General features: G+C 36.4%; 1 protein-coding gene across 2 annotated transcripts in view; it reads right to left on the bottom strand.

Annotated features, from left to right (window-relative positions):
- LOC136833413 (uncharacterized) overlaps nt 1-25,671 on the bottom strand; it is a 250,548-nt gene that overhangs the window by 146,457 nt on the left and 78,420 nt on the right. Inside the window, exon 1 of one of the 2 annotated variants that reach the window (XM_067095543.1) lies at nt 14,369-14,708. The exons of the other annotated variant lie outside the window; for it this stretch is intronic. Within the exon in view, the coding sequence (XP_066951644.1) occupies nt 14,369-14,435 (67 nt within the window). The 5' untranslated portion in view covers nt 14,436-14,708. Of the gene's footprint in view, nt 1-14,368; nt 14,709-25,671 lie in introns of those variants that run through there. 2 annotated transcript variants of the gene reach the window in all.

Consider the following 25,671-nt stretch of genomic DNA (forward strand, 5'->3'; position numbering starts at 1 on the left):
GAGGAAATAAACATATGACAGCAGAAATTATTATTATTATTATTATTATTATTATCTAAAGTCTTTTATTCATAACCCTGCCACAAAGAAGCCGCCAGAACTGATAAATTTCTGCGTGGTCACTCTCCTGCGAATTCTTAATGTAAATGTAAGTAAGCAAGTTCGCGTCAGAGCGATGAGCGTCAGATTGCCCACGGGAACATGAAGAAGGTCTCCAGACAGAATATCAGACTTATTCAAATGGAAAACTAATATTGAGAAGGACAACATAATTTGCGTTAATGTTAGGACTCGGTCCATGGCAGATGTACGGAATGACTTTCGAATCTCGTGTTACTCAGTATACTTTAACAGAGATCTTTCACATTCATAACTCCGTAAGGGGGTAGTGCCTCTTGCTGTGCACTGTAGGCATTACTTAGGGTTCATTGCAGCATCCCTTCGGCCCCTAGCTGCAACCTCTTTCATTTCTTTTATTGTCTGTACCTCGGTTCATATTCTCTTTCTTCCATCTTGCTTTCCGCCCTCTACTAACAATTGGCCCATTGTGCAATTGCGAGGTTTTCCTCCAGTTACACCTTTCAAACCTTTTTATTTTCAATTTCCGTTTCAGCGCTGAATGACCTCATAGGTCCCAGCGCTTGGCCTTTGTCCTGCTTTCTATATTCTGCTCTGTTCCATTCACATTCACAATTGATCCTTGGTCCTCTTTTCCTACCGAGAGCGACCAACCAGATTTGCCGAACAGCAGAAGAACCAATATGCAGTAAATGTGCCTCGCTGTCGAACTTCTCAGTTCCAGATGTTCTAATTTATTCCTCCCATCGTTGGACTGTGGAACAGTCTCCCTGAGGATGTCGTGCAATTGCAACCTCAAAAGTTCATGCGAAGATGTAATGCATTACTACCCCAAAGCAATTCTCATTGTGCTTTTAATAATATATTTGCATTTATATATGTTTATTTATTTGTTCATTTATCTTTTTTTTCTCATAACTGATCCCTTCTTTCTGTTTTTCCTATTATTTTCTATAATTTCTTGCAAATGAACTCCATATTCTTTGGAAGCTTGAATTTCAAGTCAATGGCCCCTGTGGTGGGCTTGTTCTGTATGAATAGGGTACATCTTCTGAATAATAATAATAATAATAATAATAATAATAATAATAATAATAATAATAATAATAATAATTTTTGATCCACGAAGGATACATCTCCCAAGGACTCATTCCAGCGTATTTTCCTATCCGATTACAGATAGGAATTCCATTCTAGTTTCATGTAAGATTTTATTATCTTCCGTATTTATAAAATAGGCTGATTTATCGCTGTTTTCTGGGTTAAAGCTTTTTTCATTTCGCGTATTTTTTTCTTTATTTTAGATCCTACATTCCCTTAGCCAAATGAATCTCACCTGACTTTGCTTTCAAGGAAATGCTTTCTATGTCCTATAGGATTCGTATCCTTTTCCCTTATAGGAAAAATTACTTGTGGTAGTGTTCAGATGTACGATCGAAAACTCTCGCCTTAATTCGAAGACGTCATCTGTTGCCACAGACCTCTCGGGATCTGTGGGTCTTTTGGCTGTGACGCCAGAGTGTTGCGTGAATGAATCGCTCATTGCAACTTTTTTATATGGATCAGTCATTGCAACGCTTTTATATGGATCAGTCATTGCAGCGTTTTTAAATGGATCAGTTATTGCAGCATAATTAAATGGATCAGTAATTGCAACGCTTTTAAATGGATCATTCATTGCAACATTTTTAAGTGGATTAGTTATTGCAATGCTTTTAAATAGATCAGTCGTTGCAACGCTTTAAATGGATCAGTCATTGCGACATTTTTAATGGATAAGTTATTGCTAGGCTTTTAAATGGATCAGTCGTTGCAGTGCTTTTCAATGGATCAGTCATTGCAACATTTTAAAATAGAGCATTCATTGCAACATTTTAAGTGGATCAGTTATTGCAATGCTTTTAAATGGATCAGTCATTGCAACTTTAAATGGATCAGTCATTGCAACATTTTTAAGTAGATCAGTTATTGCAATTCTTTTAAATGGATCAGTCATTGCAACTTTAAATGGATCAGTCATTGCAACATTTTTAAGTAGATCAGTTATTGCAATTCAATTAAATGGATCAGTCATTGCAACTTTAAATGGATCAGTCATTGCAACATTTTTAAATGGAGCATTCATTGCAACAGTGTTAAGTGGATCAGCTATTGCAATGCTTTTAAATGGATCAGTCATTGCAACATTTTTAAATGGAGCATTCATTGCAACATTTTTAAGTGGATCAGTTATTGCAGTGCTTTTAAATGGATCAGTCATTGCAACTTTAAATGGATCAGTCATTGCAACATTTTTAAAAATGGAGCATTCATTGCAACATTTTTAAGTGGATCAGTTATTGCAGTGCTTTTAAATGGATCAGTCATTGCAACTTTAAATGGATCAGTCACTGCAACATTTTTAAGTGGATCAGTTATTGCAACGCTTTTGAATGGGTCATTGTAACATTTTTAAATGGATTAGTCATTGCAACACTTTTAAGTGGGTCATTGCAACATTTTTAAATTGATCAGTCATTGCAATGCTTTTAAATGGATCAGCCATTGCAACACTTTTAAGTCCGTCATTGCAACATTTTTAAATGGATCAGTTATTGCAATGCTTTTAAATAGGTCATTGCCACATTTTTAAATGGGTCAGTCATGCAACGCTTATGTATTTCATCTCAGCTTCTCAGTTTTCATCGAAATTTGACTTAGTTATTGTTTTCAGTGTCAGTTTTTAAAGAAATTCTGCGACCGGTATAGCCTGACCTCTTCTTACTCCAAAGCAATCTCGGTGTTTGCTCCAATGACGCGAGGTGTTCCCTCTTGGTTAGCTTAACTAGCATGCAGTCACCGGTCTTAATGGCATTTGGGTTCATGCAGTCAATTTTTGGGAAAATTCGTAACATTAGTCCTCAATGCTTATTGTTTATCTTTTGGCACCCGTAGGGGGTTAGTGCCGTCCCGTCCGTGTGCGGACACGATGCCGAACGCACTTATGCCGAAGTCAAGAGGTCGAAGCCAGGAAGTCTAACTGACCGGAAGCCGAATGGACAAGATGCTGAATATACAAGAAGTCGAAAGGAATAGCATAGATAATTAAAACCATTATTTCCTACTTTCTTTCGCCAGAGATACAAAATGGATAATTAAAACCATTATTTGCAACTTTCTTCCACAAAATATTTAAAACCATGTAAGTCATAAAAATCCACGATCAAACTCAAGCGATAGTAAATTTCAAAGAGAAAAGAAAATTGTTTGCCTTGCTACCAGTGACGAAATTGGTAATTATTTATTCAAGATTTGTGGTATTTATCTAATTTACGACCCACCCAAGATTGTTTCGACTTCTTGTATATCCGGCCTCATGTCTGTTCGGCATTTTGTCCACTCGGAATTCTGGCCATTCTTCTCCCTGTCCGTTCGTATTCATGTCCGTTAGGCTTCTTGGCTTATGAACTAATAATTATGAATGTGAGAAATCCACAATCTCCAACTCCTTTCACCGTGTTACAGAGGTTATTTGACAACTTGAGCATTTAATGAGTATATTGTAGAAAGTTTTCGTATAATATCAGAGGAACTTGCTTTGGGCATAGTACAAAAATGTTCTTGGACTCTAGTCATACAATTCGATTGTGAAGTTACGAAGGAAACCAGATTAATGTACAATTCTAACAACTCCTGTGCAAATGGAGGTTACGTATGACATATTGCTTTTGAATAGACCTCAAGACTTGTTTTTATGTAAATGGCGCTGACGATAACAGTAACTTCGAAATTAAATTCCTGAGTGATTTATTGTCGAAAATCTGCAGTCTTAATGCTTGCTAATGAGATCTGAACAGGCTCATGGAAGTAGCCCGTAGATTTCATGATATAATTAAACGACGAAATCATCAGAGGTACACTTTTATTTTTGTGCCTTTTGTGATAAGAGAAGGCATTTTAAGCGATTAAAATTCGCCTCGACGGGTCTAGGTTTTTACTGCATTAGTAATGAGACCACAAAGGCGTCGTAAGTGATGTGTTGCAGGAAAACTGACGGGCATTTGATTGATTGGTCTCTGTGATAGAATTCATAAACTCTCGTGGATAATTATTTTAAGCTTACACACTCAGGGCATGGAGCCTGTATCCTAATCCCCAGGGATTTGCATTCTAAACAATAATTTGTCTGGGAAGCAGTTATTTTTAAGGTATTGGGGAAGAATGTTAATTTCCCCATTAAATGTAAACCAATTTGAGGTATGGGTGAAGGCCCTGTGGAGGAGAGTTGAGATAGTATTGAGTTTAAAATTATAAAAACAATAACTATAAAGTCGATACCTAACCCAATAAAAGTTTTTTTCTAATAACACCCTTGTTTTAAGATATTCATAAATCATTTTGAAATTTTCTACATGCTAATTTTCAGTGAATTTGATTAAATACTGCGTAATTTTTATGGATTATGCAGTGCTTGGTTTTACTGTAATGTCCGCGTTTGTATCTTTTATTATAGCTCTGAGGATGCGACTGAGTCATAAATGTTGGCAAAATAAATGTACTTGAGTTCATGTTTTCCTATGGTTCCCTGATCAGGTATATATATATATATATATATATATATATATATATATATATATATATATATATATATATATATATATATATATTATATTATATATATATATATATATAATATATATATATATATACATACATACATATATATATATATATATATATATATATATATATAATAATATATATATATATATATATATATATATATATATATGTATGTATATACACATATACAGTATATATATATGTGTGTGTGTTACATACATGTGCGTCTGTGTATATATAAATATATATATATACATATATATATATATATATATATATATATATATATATATATATATATATATATATATAAATATATAAATCTAATAAGACTGCTAAACACACACAATGTAGATTTTAGTGCTCTAAGTCTACACTTTGATGTTTTTAGGCAATCTTTACTAGATGAGACTGTTTTGTAACAGAAAATATTTTATAGTCACACACACAGACATTGATATATATATATATATATATATATATATATATATATATATATATATATGTAACTATATATATATATATATCACACACATGCACATACACACACACATGCACACAACACTAACGCTAAACTTGAAACTCAGAACAAAAGTATATCCAGTCAAGCCCTATAAACACAAAAAAGCGTCATAAATGAAATGATCCAAAAAGTTTAGTCAGTTTTATATTCCAAAAAGCATAATGAACAAAATGTTTCGGAAATCAAGATGGTGGAAATTTTTTCCCCGAGATCAATTCATGAAATTACTCAGAAATTATTACCAGTCAGTTGGCGGTCTATGGAAATATAACAAACGAATTTTCGATCTTAAAAGGAATATTGAATGAGATATTCGGGGAAGTATAATAAATGAAATCATTACAAATCAATTCGCGGTCTGTGGAAATATAATAAACGAATTCGCTTAAAGTATTAAAGAGATATAAATTAAATAAATTAAATGATTCAGAAATATTCAGGTGGAAATTATAATAAATTAAAGTAAATAAATGTAATCATTCAGAATCAATTTCGCTGTCTGTGGAAATATTATAAACGAATTCTCAGTCTTAAAGGGAATATTGAATGAGATATCCAGGAGAGTAAAATAAATGAAATGATTCAGAAATTATTACAAATCAGTTCGCTGTCTGTGGAAATATTATAAACGAATTCGCGGTCTTAAAGGGAATATTAAATGAGATATTCGGGGGAGTAAAATAAATGAAATGATTCAGGAATTATTACAAATCAGTTCGCTGTCTGTGGAAATATAATAAACGAATTCGCGGTCTTAAAGGAATATTAAATGAGATATTGGGAAAAGTATAATAAATGAAATGATTCAGAAATTATTGCAAATCAATTCGCTGTCTGTGAAATATAATAAACGAATTGGCGGTTTTAAAAGGAATATTAAATGAGAATATTCGGGAAAGTATAATAAATGAAATGTCACAGAAAAATTATGAAATGTTCCGGGAGTATAATGACGAATGAAAGAAAGAATATTTACTTTCTTTGTGTTTCAGGAAGATCAGTTAGTGATTCTCTTCAGAAGGAAATATGGCAATGAAGCGCCCCGAAAATTATGGTCATGTCCAACTTGCTCTTTCATAATTTAGCCCCCTGCCGAAAAGATTGTAGAAGTGGTTGGGTTACCCCACCCCGGTTCTCATGGCTTTCGTAACTAAAATTCTGTTGGGTTATGAATAACTGCATTTAGATCGGAACTTAGTTGTGTCGGTACCTATGCTCTCCGGTGGAGGGGTTACCGCTTGCACTGACAGTGCGCCGCATGATAAAACTCCAGGCAGGCACTAAGGAACGTTCTTAACATTCAGCTACGCTGGTTTTTGTTTTTCGCTTCTCAGTTTCTTTTAGCTGTCCATCTTTATCATTCGTACTAATTTCACCTCGGATTTGCAAACAAATCCTTCTGGCTTGACTTGCGAGATTCAAGAAATGTTTTGGTGTTTTATTATTATTATTATTATTATTATTATTATTATTATTATTATTATTATTATTATTCAGAAGATGAGCCCTATTCATATGGAAGAAGCCCACTGAGGCCACTGACTTGAAATTCAGGCTTCCAAAGAATTTGGTGTTCATCAGAAAGAAGTAGCAGAAGGTAACCTTCTTCTTCTTCTTCTTCTTCTTCTTCTTCTTCTTCTTATTATTATTATTATTATTATTATTATTATTATTATTATTATTATTATTATTATTCAGAAGATGAGCCCTATTCATACGGAGCAATCCCACCAAAGGGGCAATTGATTTGAAATTCAGGCTTCAAGTATATAATGTTCATCAGAAACTGTAGCAGAAAGTATTATTATTATTATTATTATTATTATTATTATTATTATTATTATTATTATTATTACATATTATTATTATATTGATCCAGAAGATGAGCCCTATTCATACGGAATAAGCTCACTGGGACCATTGACTTGAAATTCAGGCTTCCAAAGAATATGGTGTTCATCAGAAGTAATTGTGAACGTCGCGTCCTATGCGACTGACCTGGCAGAAGCAGGGAGAACACGTCTCAGTTTTTCCCGCTTTTTCCACGGCTGAAGCAGGAAGAACATGTCTGGCGTCCTTTCTTTACAGAGTGAGTCGAGTGATTGACAATGTACTTTTGCAAAACGCTGTTATAAATTTATGTAGACGAAGACGAAAGACCAAACGAATTTTATGGCTTGATAATGACACGAGTTAAATCCAAATCATACAAGCCGGAATTTCAATCCTTTAAGGAAGTACCCGATAAAAAGTCTTTCAGGGAGTCTTATAGGGAGTTTGGAGGCAGTCTTATTCCGGGATAGGTAGTGCAATTAAAAGATTATAAAAGGTTATCTCTTATCAAATCTCTGCATCTCTGTACTTGTAAAGTAGTGTGTATATATAAATATATGTATTTATATATGTGTGTATTTGTATATATATACAAATATATACACACATAATATGCGCACACACAAACACACACACGCAACGGTTACTCGATATCGCATTTAGCAAGGTAAAGAGAGTAGGTGGTACGCTCACTTGTGGGGGTGGTTATCCCCAAACCGCTGTGTCTGGTGTCCCCAGGTCGGTTTTGTGACCTGGGTCACTATAAACTCTGTGATTGACTTCACTCACATCAGTTGTTCGTGTGTTATTGTCAATAGCAGTATACAAATTCTCTTCAGTACATTTCCAATCACAGTGGGTTACCGTTTTATTATATAGAGTAATTTTCGAAATGCCATTTATTTGTGCAGTGTTGGTTGCAATTCTCATGGTAGAAAGAAAGATGTTATCATTTCTTCCTTCCCCTAAAGATGAAACAAGACAAAAGTGGATTCATGTTTGTCTCGTAGAAAAGACAAATTCAATTATCTAACAGTAGGATATGTAACCCAGACACATTTTGAGGACAGTGCTTATTTAAAAGTCAAAGAACAAATTTCATGAAATGTAGCAGTGCTCCTAGAGAGACTTTTGAAGTCACTTGCAGTTCAACTCTTCTTCTTCACACCTAAATCTAAAGGTCAGTATCAACCATCTCTATTGATATTACTGTAATTGAGTCCATATGTATAATCTTGGGAAATAACTGTATATACAATATATAAATATAGGTTATACATATATACACGTAAAAGAGAGAGATGAGAGAGAGAGATAATTTCATGAAATAAAAAAAATTATGATCAGAACATATTTTCCAAAGTAAATAAAAATGAAATGATTAAAAGAATTTTTTTTTATTACTTGGCATAACTAATATTATTTCTTCTTTATATTAGGTACTGATGAGCTAAACAGATTTCGACAATCACGTGCAGAAGAAATCACAAACGATTAGTTGAAGAATCATTTTGGAGAAAATAGATAATTATGTAGTGAAGAAATTCATGTTGAAAATGGAATGTTTTCGATGCGCAAGATTTGGATGACGTAGATCAGCAGATGAAACAAAGACACTGGAGGATGTTTTGCGCCAACTAGAAGAGGTTATGCAGGAAAAAAAATCTCCTCTCAAAAAACAACAGTGGGAGAAAGAAAGAGAGTGTTAGTGGATAATATTAACAAATTCAAATAACTTGACGTTTTGCAGTTGCAAGACATTCCATGGCAAACTTTCTCCATCTCATGTGGAAAGCATCGTAAATGGTAAATACATGAAACGTTGGTCAGTCTCATATAAGCCGAGCAATAACTTTAAGGAATATGGGTCTAAAGCATATAAATATTTGCGTAAACAATGTGGAATTCCTCTTCCTTCAGAAATACTTTAAAACGTTGGTCATCAAAAATAGACGCATGGAACAAGGCATTTTGCAAACAGTGCTTCAAATGTTGAAGAAAGGGTAATTCAATGAATGAATATAAACGATTATGTATTATGTCTTTTGATGGTCTTTGTTTCTCAAATCTGGTCTACGATAGGGAATAGGCAATTATTTGATCCAATCTAGAGTGCAGTGTGTAATGATTGAGGACTTACACAACATGAAACAGCTTGTTTTACAATTTCAACACCAGTATGACCAAAGACTTATTATACAAGTTAGTTGTAGTGTAGAAGAGTATTGGGTTTTTCAGTGGTAGCTATAGTAAAGTGATTATGGGCCGTACGAATGTCAGCCTTTGGAATAGTATTGGTATAAGTGAAACCATTTCATTTTCAAATCCTTATGATTCGGAGAGAGAGGTAGATGTATTTGCCGACCCCCTCATCTCATTAAACTAATAGGAATAATTTTCTTGATTATGGCTTCCAGTTAAGTGATGGAAGCTTTGTTCAAAGAATGTGTACGAAATTGTCAGAAGAGTGTAAGTGATTTGACCACCTGTCAACTTGACTGAAAATAATTTGTGTTAAGGAACCAAGCATATGAATGTGAAGAAACCGTTCCAACTATCAGAAACTACTGAAAACAATAGACTTTTATGGAAAACAAGGACTTTAGAGCAAACATTGGAAAAATTACTCGAGGTTTTATCAAACTTGCTGATGCATGGTTTGATTTATTCAATTCAAGTTCACTTATGACAAAAGGCACAAAGAAATGCATATGGAGTTGCAACTGACACAACAAATAAAATTCTGGAGGAAATGAAAAAGCGTTGCTAAAACAATGAGAGTGTGTGGGCGTAAACGTGGCAGGCCTGTATCAGTTTCAGAAGGGAATTATCATTTCGTGCAAATCTTTGCCCCTGTTATATGAAATGGTAAAAGCTAAATATGATGTATCATACATATTAACTTACGAACTCAGTCAGGATGGATTAGAGCATATGTTTGGATGCATCCGACAAATGGGCATTTGCTACGATCATCCTTGTCCGGTTACATTTAAGAAAAGAATTAAGTCATATCTTCTCAGTAAAGTTTATTTCTATAATGGGGAAGAAATTGCAATAACCTTAACCAATGTAATAGTGATGTGCCGATGTGTAAAAATCATACATTTCTCATGATAAGAGTGAGAAGATGTGGCGAAAAGGATTTGGAAAAGAGCTCTCTATCTCAGCCATGGTGTTTGCCATGGAGGAAAAGATTTTATCACAGAGACGACAATACATACGATTGGAGATTTGAAGAACGGACAAGTACTTTGTCATGTTGCAGACACAGAGGTCTTCCGGTATGTTGGCGGATACGCCTCAAAATTTCCTGAGTATCAATTTCTAGGCTGCAAGTTGGATAATAAAGAGTGGCACTTAGGTTAGCGTTATTGAGAGACAGCAAAATAAGTTAACATTGCCAAGTAAGGAATTTTTTTATGAAAAGCTGAAAATAATGGAAAAACTGTTCAATATTCATCATGGATATGAAACTCTTGGGTACGGAAATGGTAATGTGCAAGCATTATCATCATTATTGAAAAACATTTAATGCTCCCCTGGATATAATAACATTTTTCGTAAGATCGCATGTTTTTAGAATAGAAAGGTGTTGAATAATAAAATTGTATCTAATAGATCAAAATGTAACAAAATACTCAAACTTTTAAAATAATGGATTTGTACTTTTGTAAATAAATATCTCATATATCATGGATTAGTATTGATTTTCTTTGCCTTATGAATTACTAAATAATATGTCCAAATCTCTCCATGCTGTGTGCTTAATTAAACACATATATGAGTGTCTGTGCATATATGTATTCATTCTTGCATTACAAAAAAGAAAAAAAAGACAATTACAAAGCATCAACAAAAAACAGAAGTTCATTTCGGGTCATATATATTCCCGATCTTCCTGACTGACCCACTCGACTTGGTTTGACCGTTTGGACACCAGCAGAGATTCACCCCAAACTTACCCCCACCATGCGGTGAGCGTACCTCTCTCTCTTTTACCTTGGCATTTAGAAGAAATGAAAGCAATACGGCGGAGCGGACACTCCACCTGAGTGCTTAATTACCGCTGAGGTTAGGTTTAAGTGGGGCGGTTTCCGTATGGGTAATATGACCAAAACGTTCGTTCGTAACTGCGAACGACATAGTCCGGGAGAAACCTCCTGTCACCCGCCGTGACATTTTGGTTTGACGATAGGTAATGATAAGGTGCAGTCGTGGTCTTTTTCACTTACATAAATAGGAATTCAGAAAGCGATCTGCTTAGACTGTGTAGCTGCACCCTTTCCCAACCCCGGGGTCGCGATCCCCAAATGGGGTCGCCAAGCATCTCTTCTGGGGTCGCCAAACACTCACAAGTCTCAAAACACCAAAAAATATGCATTCCCTATTATGAGAAGTTTTCAGCATATGCTATATTTCTATGTTGCCATAATTATAGAGGATATTACTTCTGATTATGCATAAAAATTTTTCTTGGGTATTATAATTTTTGCAAATGTCTAATCACCCAATACTGTCTCAAAGACATTTATAAAGCAACTTTGCTGGCTTCATAAATGTACTCATGTATGTTATATATAGAAAAATTTTAATAATGTATGTTTAATACTGGTGTCCTTGAGTGTCGTACTGGTTTTGGTAGGTGGCAGAATCTTGTGTCACTCCGAGACTGTAGATCGTCCACGTCAGTCTGGAGTCAGAAATGGCTCCACACAGTCAGCTTGTTACCTGAGCTGCATGTGCTTTACGAGAAGCGATCTCTAGAGGCTTTATCATCTTCTGTTGGTAAGCTGGTGTATTTTTACCCACATGCTGAACTGGAATGTGCAGTATAGGCTTCACAGTCTTGCCGTCTTTAAAATTCTGAAATGTGTAAAAGTGGTGTACAGACAACAGAAACTGAACACTTCCGTTTCCTAACGAAATATTGCACCATAGCTTGTCAATGAATGGTGTCGATTAGGTCCACCATATGCATTTAAGCAAAAGATACTGGTCCCTCCGTCCTCCCGTTTCTTATATCTCCCCTTCCGACTCTTTACTCCTCCTCTTTCTTTTTCTTAGTCCCTTTTCCCCCGTTCCTTTGCTTGCCGACGTCCTCTTTACTCCTCCCCTTTCTTTTCCTTGGCCCGTCTCCCTCGCTATCTTTCTATGCCCCCTCCTCTTTCTCCTCCATAGCCCTACTTCTTCTTCTCCTTCTACTTCTACGTTTTGTCTCTTCTTTTTTCAGCCTTACAGTACTTTTTACAAGAAAATTATACTTGTTCTTTGCTTTTACAGCCTACAGTCAGTAGTATAGTAACATGCAACACTCACAGTACATTATATAGTTAATATATACACTGCATAAAACCAGTGGGGTCGCGGTAATGGCTGGAGGAGCATGATTGGGGTCACCTGCTAAAAAGGTTGGGAACACTGCCGGAGGGGAATAGCGCCGTCAGTGCACCTCACGCGGTGCGCTGTAGGCATTACTCAAGGTTCTTTACAGCGTCCCTTCGGCCCCCGAGATGCTAACCCCTTTCGTTCTTTTGACTCGACTTCCGTTCATAATTTATTTTTTTTTATTATCTTACTTTCCACCCTCTCCTAACAATGCTTTCATAGTGCAACTGCACAAGATTTTCCTCCTGTTGCACCTTTCAAACTTTTTTACTCTCAATTCTCCTTCAGCACTAAATGACCTCATCGGTCCCAGCGCCTGACTTTGGCCTAAATTTTATATTCCATTACATTCCACTTCATATGGTTAAGGAGAATGTATGCATCTTTCAATCTTTGTTACTTAGTTTAGCCTACAGGCCTCACAATGTGGAAGGGACCAACTCAAGGTTCAACAGCTTTGACCAGTCTTTCATCCCATTCACTTCCAGAATATTTGGAATTCTTCACCTCCCTCTGTATTTCTTGGTTCATTCAACCTGCTTCTTTCTAAAAGGCGGATCAGTTATATCTATGATTATACTCGTGTTGCTTAACCAGGCCTGTTTTTGGCATCATTGTCTTTCGCGATATCTACATCACGAAGGGGGGAGAGAGAGAGAGAGAGAGACCTTTAGTGCAGTCTAAAAAGGCTGGCGATGACAAGCGTTCGTCCCAACTAAGTTCTGCTTGAGAAACATTGTAGCACGTGTGAGTGTGTATGTGTGTGTGTGCGTGCGTGTGCATGTGCGTGTGTGTGCGTGTGTGTATGTTAGATACCGAAGAAATGTTGCTCAGTGAAGTGAAACGTGCTCAAAACCGGTGTTTAGAGAAAGAGCGAAGGAAGACAGTGACTTGTAGGAAACCGTTGCAACGCTGTAAAGGTTAGATGGAAGACAGCCAATGAAAAGGAATCCTGGATTTCTTCTAGTTGTCGATCTGGAGAATTGATATAAGACGTTTTGTACTTCTTTTGGCAGCTAGCGAGACCTTCTTCACCCTTAAATGAATGGAGATATAGTCAGCTTTTCGCCGAGGAAGCTTAACATACAGTAGAACCAACAACGAAGACATTGCTTTGAGTTGTATCTTATTCGTTACAAATAGTAGTTGTTTATATCGAAATCATTGTAAGTTGTAGTTGTTTCCCATCTAGTTGTTTTTGTGTAGGTTCATGATTTTGCTACCATAACTGAGGTTAGGGAGCACAACCATTCCGTATTTATTGGAGGTTCAGTAACCAGTTATTGTGACCCGGAATCATAATGTTTAATCAGTGTATTTCGTATTAATTTTTATAGATAACTTAGGACTTTAGAATCACTGTAAAAACCACAAATGGTTTTCTTTTTGTTTTTGGAATGCAAACAGTTTGCCAGAAAATATTTGTTCCACACAACTGATAAATAATCTTAAATGAGGTAGACTATTATTATTATTATTATTATTATTATTATTATTATTATTATTATTAATCAGAAGATAACCACAATTCATGTGGAACAAGCACACCACGGGGGCCATTGGCTTGAAATTCAAGCTTCCAAAGAATTGTCTTCATTTGTGAGAATTAACAGAATGTAATAGGGAATACAGAAGGAAAATGACTTTGTTAATTCATTAGACAGAGCAAAATGTTACGTGATGAACTGTTGCAAGCATGTCCGGAATCAGGTTGAAACTAAGTCCATTTGTTTATCGGATCAAAGTAGCTGGCCGCGTGTCCGCTTTGCAGTACACACGCACGCACGCACACACACACACACACACACACATGACGTTTATGAATGGCGTTGAATACTATACACTCGCGCATAACCTCCTTCAGTGGAAGGATTTTAAGACAAGCAGTGACGTCACAGAAATCACATTTTTTTTCCTTAAACGTCACCTGCCTATACTACCTACCTGACGCAAGGAAAGTCCTCCACGCATATTGCTGATGATGTCGATGATCGTCTACTGACCTCATCATCTTGGCATATCATTCTTGGCAAGGTCACCCATATTTCTCCCCCTCACTTAACACTTAACAACACCAACAAACGTCATTATTCCTCGTTATTGAACGAACGAATTCTCTCTCGAGCGGTACGCGTGCGGTGGTGGTTGGTTTAGGCTTTAAAAGGAATCCTTCTTCTGCACTTTCAGGTCGGGTACATACGGAAGACTGCTGGCTCTTGGTAGGACCGCCAGCCACCAGCAGACATCCCAAATCCACACGCTCTCTCTCTCTCTCTCTCTCTCTCTCTCTCTCTCTCTCTCTCTCTCTCTCTCTCTCTCTCTCTCTAACATTAACTCAATGTTCTACCCCCTCTCTATCCCCACTCCAACTCCCCTCCCCACCTTTTCCCCTCCCCTCCTCCTGCGCCTGCTCCTGCTCCAGCTCCTACTCCTACTCTACTCCACCACCTCCTCCTCCTCCTCCTCCTCCTCCTCCTCCTCCTCTCCTCCTCCTCCTCCATCACCTAAAACCCATTGGATCCGACTTCAAGATTTTCTGGTCCAACAGGAACCGCAACCATAGATCCTCGCTCAGCCCTCACCTACTTGTATCTATGTACTTATTATTATTATTATTTGCTTTGAGTCGTTAATTCCACCCCATCCTCCAAGTATGGTCGTTCTGTTAGTGATTTTAAAGATCTTATTCATCACGACCTCTTGATTGTATTATCTAACTGGAGCACTCAATTCTTCGGATTTGTCCACCAATGAAATCTTCTTCTTCCAGACTCGAAATGGGTTAACCAGTCGGAATTCGGGAGGCACTTTGGTCCTGCCTTCTGATTGGCTCTTTGGTCGTAGTGGCCTCCGTCGGCTCGCATGATAAGACACAGCCTCATGGTTTTCTCCATCTGACTAAGGAAGGGGCTGCGTCGAACAAAGTTGGCGCAGAAAACAGCTCTGGTTGACCGTTAGCTAGTGAGAGAGAGAGAGAGAGAGTGTGGGGGGGTGTGGGAAAGATAGAGCAGAAGAAAGACAAGGACAGAGAGAGAGAGAGAGAAGAGAGAGAGAGAAAGAAAAAGAAGAGAAAGAAAATCAAAATGGTCGATTTTCAGCGTCAGAAACGTCGGGCATTTTTTGTTCAATGCCTCTTCAACTTCATTTTCTTCTTTGTCGATTTTTTTTATGGTTATTGTAAGACGAGATGTGGCCAGGTGGCCAAAAAGAGTCATTAGTACATTTGTATTACGCCTCCTTTTTTTTAACTATTGTTTTTTTCTATTTGTTTACCAAACTGTGTGGAAAGTGTGGGTGTTGTGTTAAATTAGCCGATTAAACTTCGATTACGTCCTAAGTTACTGATGAGGTAGTGTTTAAATCTTTGCGTAGACTGTCATAAGGGTATCTTTTACACGATCTCTGTCTCACCCCTCATAGAAGTTTGACTTAGATAGCATCTATATCAGCTTGCTATAGGTAAAAAGTTAGTTATATGATGTACTTTCCACCTCCTATTTGTTGTTCTTATATTTATAAAGGAAGTCATTCTACTCTTGGGGAACTTCGTGTTGACCATGGCTTCGTTGCAAAGGCAAATCCTCTTCACTGTTACTACAACTACTACTACTACTATTACTACAAGTGTGTGTAACAGATTTTGGCGTGAGAGAACGAGTTTGACCATCAAGCAACTGCAAGCAAGCGGCTGGCCTTCCTCCCACCTGCCAAATGGGATTTGTGTGTTAGTGTGCCAGCGCCCGGGAAAGGATTGGGGAATGAAGGAAAGACGATGCCTTGAGTCTCACGATTCCAACTCAGGAGGAACCACGTGAAGGCTGAGGGTGGACTGGCAGCAGGTAAGCGCAGTTACCTGAGGACGGAGATGGGATAATGAGGAAAAGTGGTTAGCAAATTACAGGCATTTCCTCTCTGATGATCAAGGTCTATTTTCCTGAGACTTTTTCATGATGATGATTGTTGCTCGAGCAGTTTTGTTCAAATGACAGAACCCGTATCCCAATAAAGATAAACCAAAAGATCTGAAATATCAAGATTAGGATCAGAAAAGATACATTAGAAAATTTGATTTCGGTTGTTCAGGAGGGGGGCTAGTTACTCCCACCAGCGATGCTGGGCTGAAGTTGCATGTTCGCCCGTGCTGTCTGTCTGTCTGTCTGTTATTATCACACAAGGTTCCTGATAAACTTGCAGATGGATTTCTATGAAATTTCGTGGTTGGATGAACACTGGTTTAAGGAGGCTTTGATTGAATTTGGAGGTAAATGCCATTGTAGAGCTATTTTTTTTCATTTTTACATAACCGGAGGTATTTATCCTCTCGTATTATTATTTGGTTATGCTTGGCATACATGCGATGCAAAATTGTTATAAAGCACAGCATACGAGGTTGAAAGACTTTCAAGGGTGGTATGATTTTGATTTAAAAAGTCTTTCTTTAAAGAAAGTGTTACCCTAAAACAAAGTGTTGCCTTAAACCATTTTTAAAGAAAGTGTTACCTTAAACAAGCAAGAATGCTAATTGAAAATGCACGTTTTTTTAATTTCACCTTCGGCTTCATCGGTGACCAGTAAATATAAATCGCATTTCACTATAGGAGATTAATTTTGGGTAAAAGTGATCCGTCCACTGGAAGAACTTTTCCACTGGGAACGACTGATATCACAGAAGAACAAAAGAACTGGATCAGAAGCACGGGGCTAGGATTGCTTTTTAATCAATGTTCTCCAGGTCGTAAAAATTGTACCCCGATTTACAGCAGAAAAGTTTAGAGAGTACGACAACTGCTGACAGTCGAATGACCGAGGAGGACGTGGTCAGTCATTTATTTATCTGTTATTTACTACAGATTTATTGACATAGAAATTTGCATCAAATGGGGTGTATTAGCATACCAGTATACCTACCAACAGTTAACAATATATTCTATACAAAATACATTACATATTTTTCATCATCAATACAACTCCACTTGTCCTGAAAGTAACCAGTCATGTAAACGAGAGAGGTAAACATAACAAATTTATTCAAATGTTGAAAGAAATGAGATACTTCGAAATGTTTGAGATTGTCGTATACCCACTTAATAGTTTCCAAAGCGCCCTGTTCTTATGTGGGTATGGCTGATCGTTCAGTTGGATGAAATAGGTCTCTTTGGGACTGAGAATTACTTCACAAATTCTGAGATCACAGACTCATTTTGTGTTAGTCAAGGATTTTTTTAAAGTGTCTCGTCAAGTCATGATATCCTAAACATGCGAGTAATTAGTGCATTATGACACATAACATTTCTTTATAAAATTGCCAAGGGCTCCAGGCCAGTATGGTTCTTTTTGAATACTGGAACTAGACATTCTTAATAAATTTTAGTGGTCTCTTGAATTGCTAATCAGAATGTTAGAAGATTATCGAAGAAGACTTGTTCTCTTCTGTTTGCAACTGCAGTGAATGTTGGTCCCAGACAATGACATTTTGTTTTGCTAAGTATATATCCACTGGAGCCAATATTTTGTCGGAAATTTGCGGAGATCAATATGAAATTATTCTGTATAATACATTCGCATTTACATATACTGCATATGCATGCATGACCCCATCTGTCTTTTTGACATATATTTTTCTCTTATATTTTCATTGATAGATATTTTCTTGTTCGTTTAATGGCTGTATGATCCAGTGGCGTCGCTATTTAGGGGGGAGCAGGGGCCCGGGACCCCCAGTCAGATGCTTGGCCCCCCCCACTGGCCCTCCCAGTTGAAATTCCCTTTGTAGTTAAACTATAACCCTTACAGTTTTTGATACATTTGCATATGGTAAGAGTTGAAAATTAATTGAAAATTGAGCTCTATAATTTGAGATACAAGTTTCCTAATTACTAATACTATTATTTTTCTTCATTCACATGACTATATACATTCAAGAATAGTATATTGTACTAATTACAGAATTGGTACATTAGTTTTGTGTAATTTCCTTTGGCCCCCCAAAAATATCTTGGCCCCGCCTAGGCCCCCCCACTAATGGAATGCCAGCTACGCCACTGGTGTGATCTATTTGGTTTCGATGAGTATCCTTCGTACCATTATTGTTCCTAAAAGTTTTGCATTTATGCCACTTTCTGATGTTTCATCTGTAACATTCTGTTGTTCTGTATAAAATTCATCTGTCATTTCTGCTGGGAGTTCATTTGTTGGTACGCTGCAGGCTGTTTTCATTTAAATCTTGCAAGAAGTTATCTGCTGCTCATTGCACTCTGGTCATTCAGTGTCTTGTCTACACCTGGTGTTAAGTTCTTGCTCACACCTTTTCTCCAAATTCCATCTACTGTGCCTGGAGAAATATACACATTAGCCCCATCCAGTATATTTCTCATTGCGTTGTGCCGTGATTCACAAAGAGCAGAGATATCCAGTCCAAACTTCTTGAACTGATTCATAGTTCTTTTATTCTAAAATCCTGTTTTTTTTTCGAATTTGTCCTTTGTATTTTCAAACTGGGAGATTCTTAGCAAAGCCTATATGCCAGGGACGGTGGCTTGCCTCTATATTTTTTTTATCCAATATTGTGGGAGAATCCATTAAGGGTTCGTTATCTAATTACACTAAGTCATTATTGTTATTATTATTCAGAAGATGAACCCTATTCATATGGGACAAGCCTACAGGGGCCATTAACTTGAAATTCAAGCTTACAAAGAGTATGGTGTTCATTTGAAAGAAGTAACAGAAGGTAATAGGAAGTACAGAAAGACGAGATTAGTTATTTAAAAAAAAAAAAAAAACTAGATAGCCAGTTCCTTGTAGTGTGCTGTTCCTACATGACTAGGGCCAGTGACCCTGCTTCTTGGTTTTGAACTAAGGTCATCTACCAGGGGTCAAGGAGACAAGATATAAAGGTCTTGACCCTATTTTTCATCTTGCTGCTAATGATTTCTGATGGTCTTCCTGAGCAAGACCATAATTTTTTTAAACATTTTTTTTCTTTCTGTGGCTCTGCCCTTTAGCTGAAGAGGTGTCAAACAACATGGCGGCAGGTACTCGTACCCTGAATTCGGGTCCCTAACACAGGTACTATTATAGCTGGGTGAATGGGCCTGGTGCTCACTAAATGGTCAGGGACGGATTCCCTCAGGGTATAGTATTAAAGTAATATACCTCAGTTACCCTTCTCTTCAAGGGTGAACATGCCCTCCGTTTGAAGCGGACTGTAAATTTGTATGGCGCTGCGCAAAGTGCTACGAAAGCCATTGCTTTCGCAGTAGCTGCATAGTTTATTTTTCTTTCTTTCTTTTTTAGTCGGGAGATGAATTGTAGGCTCATTTCTTTTCTTTTTATTAAATTATGGTTAATGTTATTTTTTAGTCTGATTTTTTTTGTGACTGTATAAATGGCTGGTCTCTGATTGATTGTTCACTAAGAGCTGTCTTTTTCATATTTATTTTATGTTTATGGAAACTGTTGTTAAGTTTACAGTGCTTGGAACATTGTCAGTAGAATGAATGTAGGTAAGGAGAGATGCCACCTTTTAGATTGATTGTAACTTTTATTGTGCTGAAGGCATTTAATTCTTCCGTTAAAGGAAGGGATCCAGTTTTTTTAATGTATTTCTCTTTATTATAAGGAGGGAAAGGATTGAGATTAATTATAAAACTATGATGTGGATTGAAGATCTTAGGTATACTCACTTCTCTCTCTCCCTCTCTCATGTTCTTTGCGAAAATAAAGAAGAGTAAAAAGTGAGAGAAAATAAAATCATTTCAATCCTTTTAGCACTTGCATGTGAAAACTCTTCTCTCTCCCGTCTCACAATTGATAACTCTCTTATTTCCCTCTTATATACTGTATGATAACTTTTATTTCTCGTCTTATATATGACAGCTCTTTTATTTCCCGTCTCATGCTTGACAACTCTTTTATTTCCCTGTCTCGTGTATCAAAGCTCTTTTATTTCCTGTCTCGTGTATGACAGCTCTTTTATTTCCCGTCTCATGTCTGACAACTCTTTATTTCCCCGTCTCGTGTATGACAGCTCTTTTATCTCCCGTCTCGTGTATGACAGCACTTTTATTTCGCGTCTCATGTCTGACAGCTCTTTTATTTCCCCGTCTCGTGTATGACAGCACTTTTATTTCGCTTCTCATGTCTGACAACTTTTATTTCCCCGTCTCGTGTATGACAGCACTTTTATTTCGCGTCTCATGTCTGACAGCACTTTTATTTCGCGTCTCATGTCTGACAGCACTTTTATTTCCCCGTCTCGTGTATGACAGCTCTTTTATTTTCCGTCTCGTGTATGACAGCTCTTTTATTTCCCGTCTCATGTCTGACAGCTCTTATATTTGCTGTCTCATATGACAACTTTTATTTCCTGTCTCATATATGACAACTCTTTTATTTTCCTTTTCGTATATGACAAATCATTTATTTCCCGTCTCATATTGGCAAATCGTATTTCCCGTCTTGTATGTGACAACTCTCACATATCCTGTTTCGTATATGACAGCTTTTATTTCCCTGTCTCATATATGACAACTGTTTTATTTCCCTTCTCATATGTGAGAACTCATTTATTTCTTGTCTCATTTATGCCAACTCTTTTATTTCCTGTTGCGTTTATGACAACTCTTTTATTTCCTGTCTCATATATGGCAAATCTTACTTCCCGTTTCGTATATGATAACTCTCATATTTCCCGTTTCATAATGAAAACTTTTATTTCCCCGTCTCATATATGACAACTCATTTATTTCTCGTCATATATGACAACTCTTTTATTTCCCATCTCATATATGGCAAATCTGATTTCCAGTCTCATACATGACAACTCTTTTATTTCCTGTCTCGTATATGGCAACTCTCACTTCCCGTCTCACATATGATAACTCTCGTTTCCCGTTTCATATATGACAACTTTTATTTCCCCGTCTCATATATAAAAAATCATTTATTTCCCTTCTCATATATGACAACCCATTTATTTCTCGTCATATATGACAACTCTTTTATTTCCCATCTCATACATGGCAAATCTGATTTCCCTTTTCATACATAACAAGACTTTCATTTCCTGTCTCGTATATGACAGCTCTTATTTCCCCGTCTCATATATGACAGCTATTTTGTTTCCCTTCTCATGTATGACAACTCTTTTATTTCCCCCGTTCTTTGTGAGAATAATGTGACGAACTCAAGTTGAATCTACGAATTCCATCAGTGCACCTCACGGTGTGCACGGTAGGCATTACTTAAGGTTCTTTGCAGTGTCCTTCGACCCCTAGCTGCAATCCCTTTCATTCCTTTTACATTTGCCTCCGTTCATATCCCCTTTCTTCCATCTTACTTTCCACCCTCTCCTAACCATTGTTTCATAGTGCAATTGCGAGGTTTTCCTCCTGTTACACCTTTCAAACCTTCTTTATTCTCAGTTTACCTTTCAACTCTGAATGACCTCATCATAGGTCTCAGCGCTTGGCCTTTGGCCCGAATGGTGTATTCCTATCACTATTCTAAGTCTAAGTGATTGTGATGCCACCCTTATCAACATATTCAATTCTTGTCTTCTCATGCGGAACCACAACTGCTGAGGCTTGCCGGTGGGTCGACTCAATCAGTGTCTCGTAAGATTGTGTTGTTTGTATATTGCTTGTAAGAATAAACTAATGTTTTGCTGTTGGATTTTGCTCCTGGATAGCTTTCGAGGGGTTCAGTGGGGAACTGACTTGGCGCAATTTGTCGTGGATTAGATGGGAGAGGTTTATTTTCATTATGGAACGGTCAACTTTGCGTAATCTGCCTTTGATTGGATCTTGAAAGCTGAGAGAGAGAGAGAGAGAGAGAGAGAGAGAGAGAGAGAGAGAGAGAGAGGAATTATGAAAATATAAGCCGAACTCTTTAAAGTTTTTCTTGCCTGATTTGAAGTATGCATTTATATATATATATATATATATATATATATATATATATATATATATATATATATATATATATATATATATATATATATATATATGTGTGTGTGTGTGTGTGTGTGTGTATGTGTGTGTAACTTGCTGTATTACAAATATGTAAATTTGCATAATTTATGTAAAATTGCATATCATTTATGTAAAATTGCATATCATTTTCAAATATGTTGAATGCACATCATTCAAAATATGATAAATTTGCATATCTTTCAAGTATATAAATTTTCATATCACTCAAAATATGTAAATTTGCATCTCTTTCAAGTATATAAATTTGCATATCATTTAAAATCTGTACACCTTCATATGGAAGAAGTCAAGGATATCTTAACTTTTCCAGACAGCATTTTAATGTGTGTAAGAGAGAGAGAGAGAGAGAGAGAGAGAGAGAGAGAGATTTAAATGTATGATTATCTGTGAATGAGATGCATAATGGTTATGCATTAGTAGGTGATTTCGGTGTGAGTTTTTGAATAGTTGTGTTTTATGAACAGAAATTTATTCATTTTTACATTGTCACGATGGCGCTGAATGGCCTTTCCGGCCTCAGGGCCGGACCAGATGGCCCAAATGTCATACATTCACCATTCATTAATTTATCCATACATTCATCATTCATTCATGCATTCATCATTCATTCATTTATCCATACATTCATCAGTTATTCATTCATTCATCACTTATTCAGTTATCAATCCATTTATTCATTCATTCATTCATCACTTACATGCATCATTCATTGATCCTTACATTCATCGTTTATTCATTCATTCATTCATTGATCCATACATTCATCATTTATTCATTCATTCATCACTCATTCAATTATCGATACATTCACCATTCACTCATTTATCCATCACTCCTCATTCAATTATCGATACATTCATCATTCATTCATTTATCCATACATTCATCATTTGTTTATTCTTACATTCAATACTAATGGCGTATTTTATATACTCGTCTTATAACTGCTTGAGTATGTGACTTTGCCTGTCTCCTTGCTAATGTCTCAGTCGATATTTTAAGTAAACTGCCGCTTAAACTACAAGTATATTTTGGGGGTGAAGTTATTAGCCCCATACCCTTATCCTGTCAATAACACACCATAGTCGACTAAATACCAGGTACAGTAGCCATTGCATACAATTCGTTATTAATGTATATACATATATACATATAAGTATACATATATATATATAATATATAATATATATATATATATATATATATATATATATATATATATATATATATATATATATATGTGTGTGTGTGTGTGTGTGTGTGTGTGTGTGTGTGTGTGTGTGTGTGTGTGAGCTCATCAGAAATTAACCAGGTATTTCAATTGAAGGCAAGAACGCTACCATTTGTTACACAGATAATTGTGTGTTGATTACTTCTGCATGTGTGTGTGTGTTATAAAATCCACGTCAAAAGGTGAGTGAAAACTGGGACTTTGAATATGTACTTTCGTAGTTTATTCTACATTTTCAAGTTCACACTGAATACAAAAGAAGTTGACAAACAGAAGGGGGCGCGGCGTTACAGTTTGTTAATCTGGGCAGTATATTCTCTGTTTACCATTTCATCCTAATTTCATTCCTGCAGTGCCCATTTTAAAAACCATTGATATTAACTTAATATCTAAATATAATAATATTTTGAGAAATAAACTAATTAAGAATAGCCCGACCAATTCAAACAATATTGTACACAGCATTTCTTGGAAAGAATGTAATAAGATTTACATTAGTCAAACTTCAAAAGGACTAAAAGTAAGAAGCTCCCAACACAAATATGCCATTTCAAGAGGCTTATCAAACAATGGCATTGCGGATCATTGGCTTAAGACAGACCATGAGATGAACTGGGATAAGTCAACGATAATCCACAAGGTCAACGACCATCTGAAAAGGAATCTGTTAGAAACTGTGTTTATTGAAGGTGCGTCCACCAGGAATGTTAATCTCCACCCTGGATTATCCCTTGATCCATTGTCCCTGTCTTTTTTGTTTAAAGAACATGCTGCTCAGATTAACAAACTGTAACACCGGACCCCTTCTGTTTTGTATATAAGGCTCTGTCAACTTCTTTTATATTCAGTGTGAACTTGAAAATGTAGAATAAACTACGAAAGTCCCGGTTTTCACTCACCTTCTGACATGGATTTTATAATATTCTCAAAGAAAGCGTCCTTCGTGCTGCGTTGTATGTATATATATATATATATATATATATATATATATATATATATATATATATATATATATATATATATATATATATATATATATATATATATATGCATCTTTTTCTGTAATATATGAATACCACAGTGTAATATGAATATAAAAAGAGAAAAGGGGGCACAGAAGCAAGTGCCCGAAATATATAGTTGCAACTTTTAAATAGTGTTTTATTGGCCTTCTTATATTCATATATATATATATATATATATATATATATATATATATATATATATATATATATATATATATATATATGTATGTATATTTTTATATATATAGATATGTGTGTGTTCAATTTAGTTATGTGCGTGTCCGTTCCAAACTCCGCGATATTAGTTAGTAATACGACATTGTCGTTATTATGGTCCATACAGGAAGTCCTGATGCCTTAAGGCATTTCCTGATCTTTTGAACACAGCTTCCCATAAGGTAATGTCGCTCGTTCCATAGACCCACCGTTCACGACAGTATGTCGCTGGGAATGTTTGCCTATGGAAGGAGTAATGAGCTATAATGAGGCCTTTCCAGAGAGGTCATCGGAATCCCTCAATAATTTGATTGACAAGGGCCGTCGGGAGCTGTCATTTTGCTCGTCATGGGGCCTTTTTCTCGGCAGACCTTTAGCTCTCAATTGAGGTACGGCGACCGTCTGCGGTCAGAATCAGAATGGGATTCTCCTCTTGGGGAATGACGGACGGAGCCCATCATGAAAGGCGATTTTTCTAGCTCTAGACCTTTCTTAGACCATGGACTGGACCGTGGTCGATGTCGACCTATCCTCAGTCGCGAACCGATTGCTTATTTTATCGATAGTTGTTTATTTTATCGATAATTCTTATTTCTGTACGTCTCTATATTCATGTGGTTATAATTTACTTCTTATAAACAGATTTTCATATATTAATAATGTTTACCTCATCTTTCTTTGTGCATACTCTTGGTCAACATGCATAGCTCACGCGTAGTCAAACCTGGCCACATCTTTAGAGTTTGAATGACAATATCATCAATTCTTATTATAATGACC

The sequence above is a fragment of the Macrobrachium rosenbergii genome, chromosome 51, assembly GCF_040412425.1.
Source record: "Macrobrachium rosenbergii isolate ZJJX-2024 chromosome 51, ASM4041242v1, whole genome shotgun sequence".
Taxonomy (NCBI): domain Eukaryota; kingdom Metazoa; phylum Arthropoda; class Malacostraca; order Decapoda; family Palaemonidae; genus Macrobrachium; species Macrobrachium rosenbergii.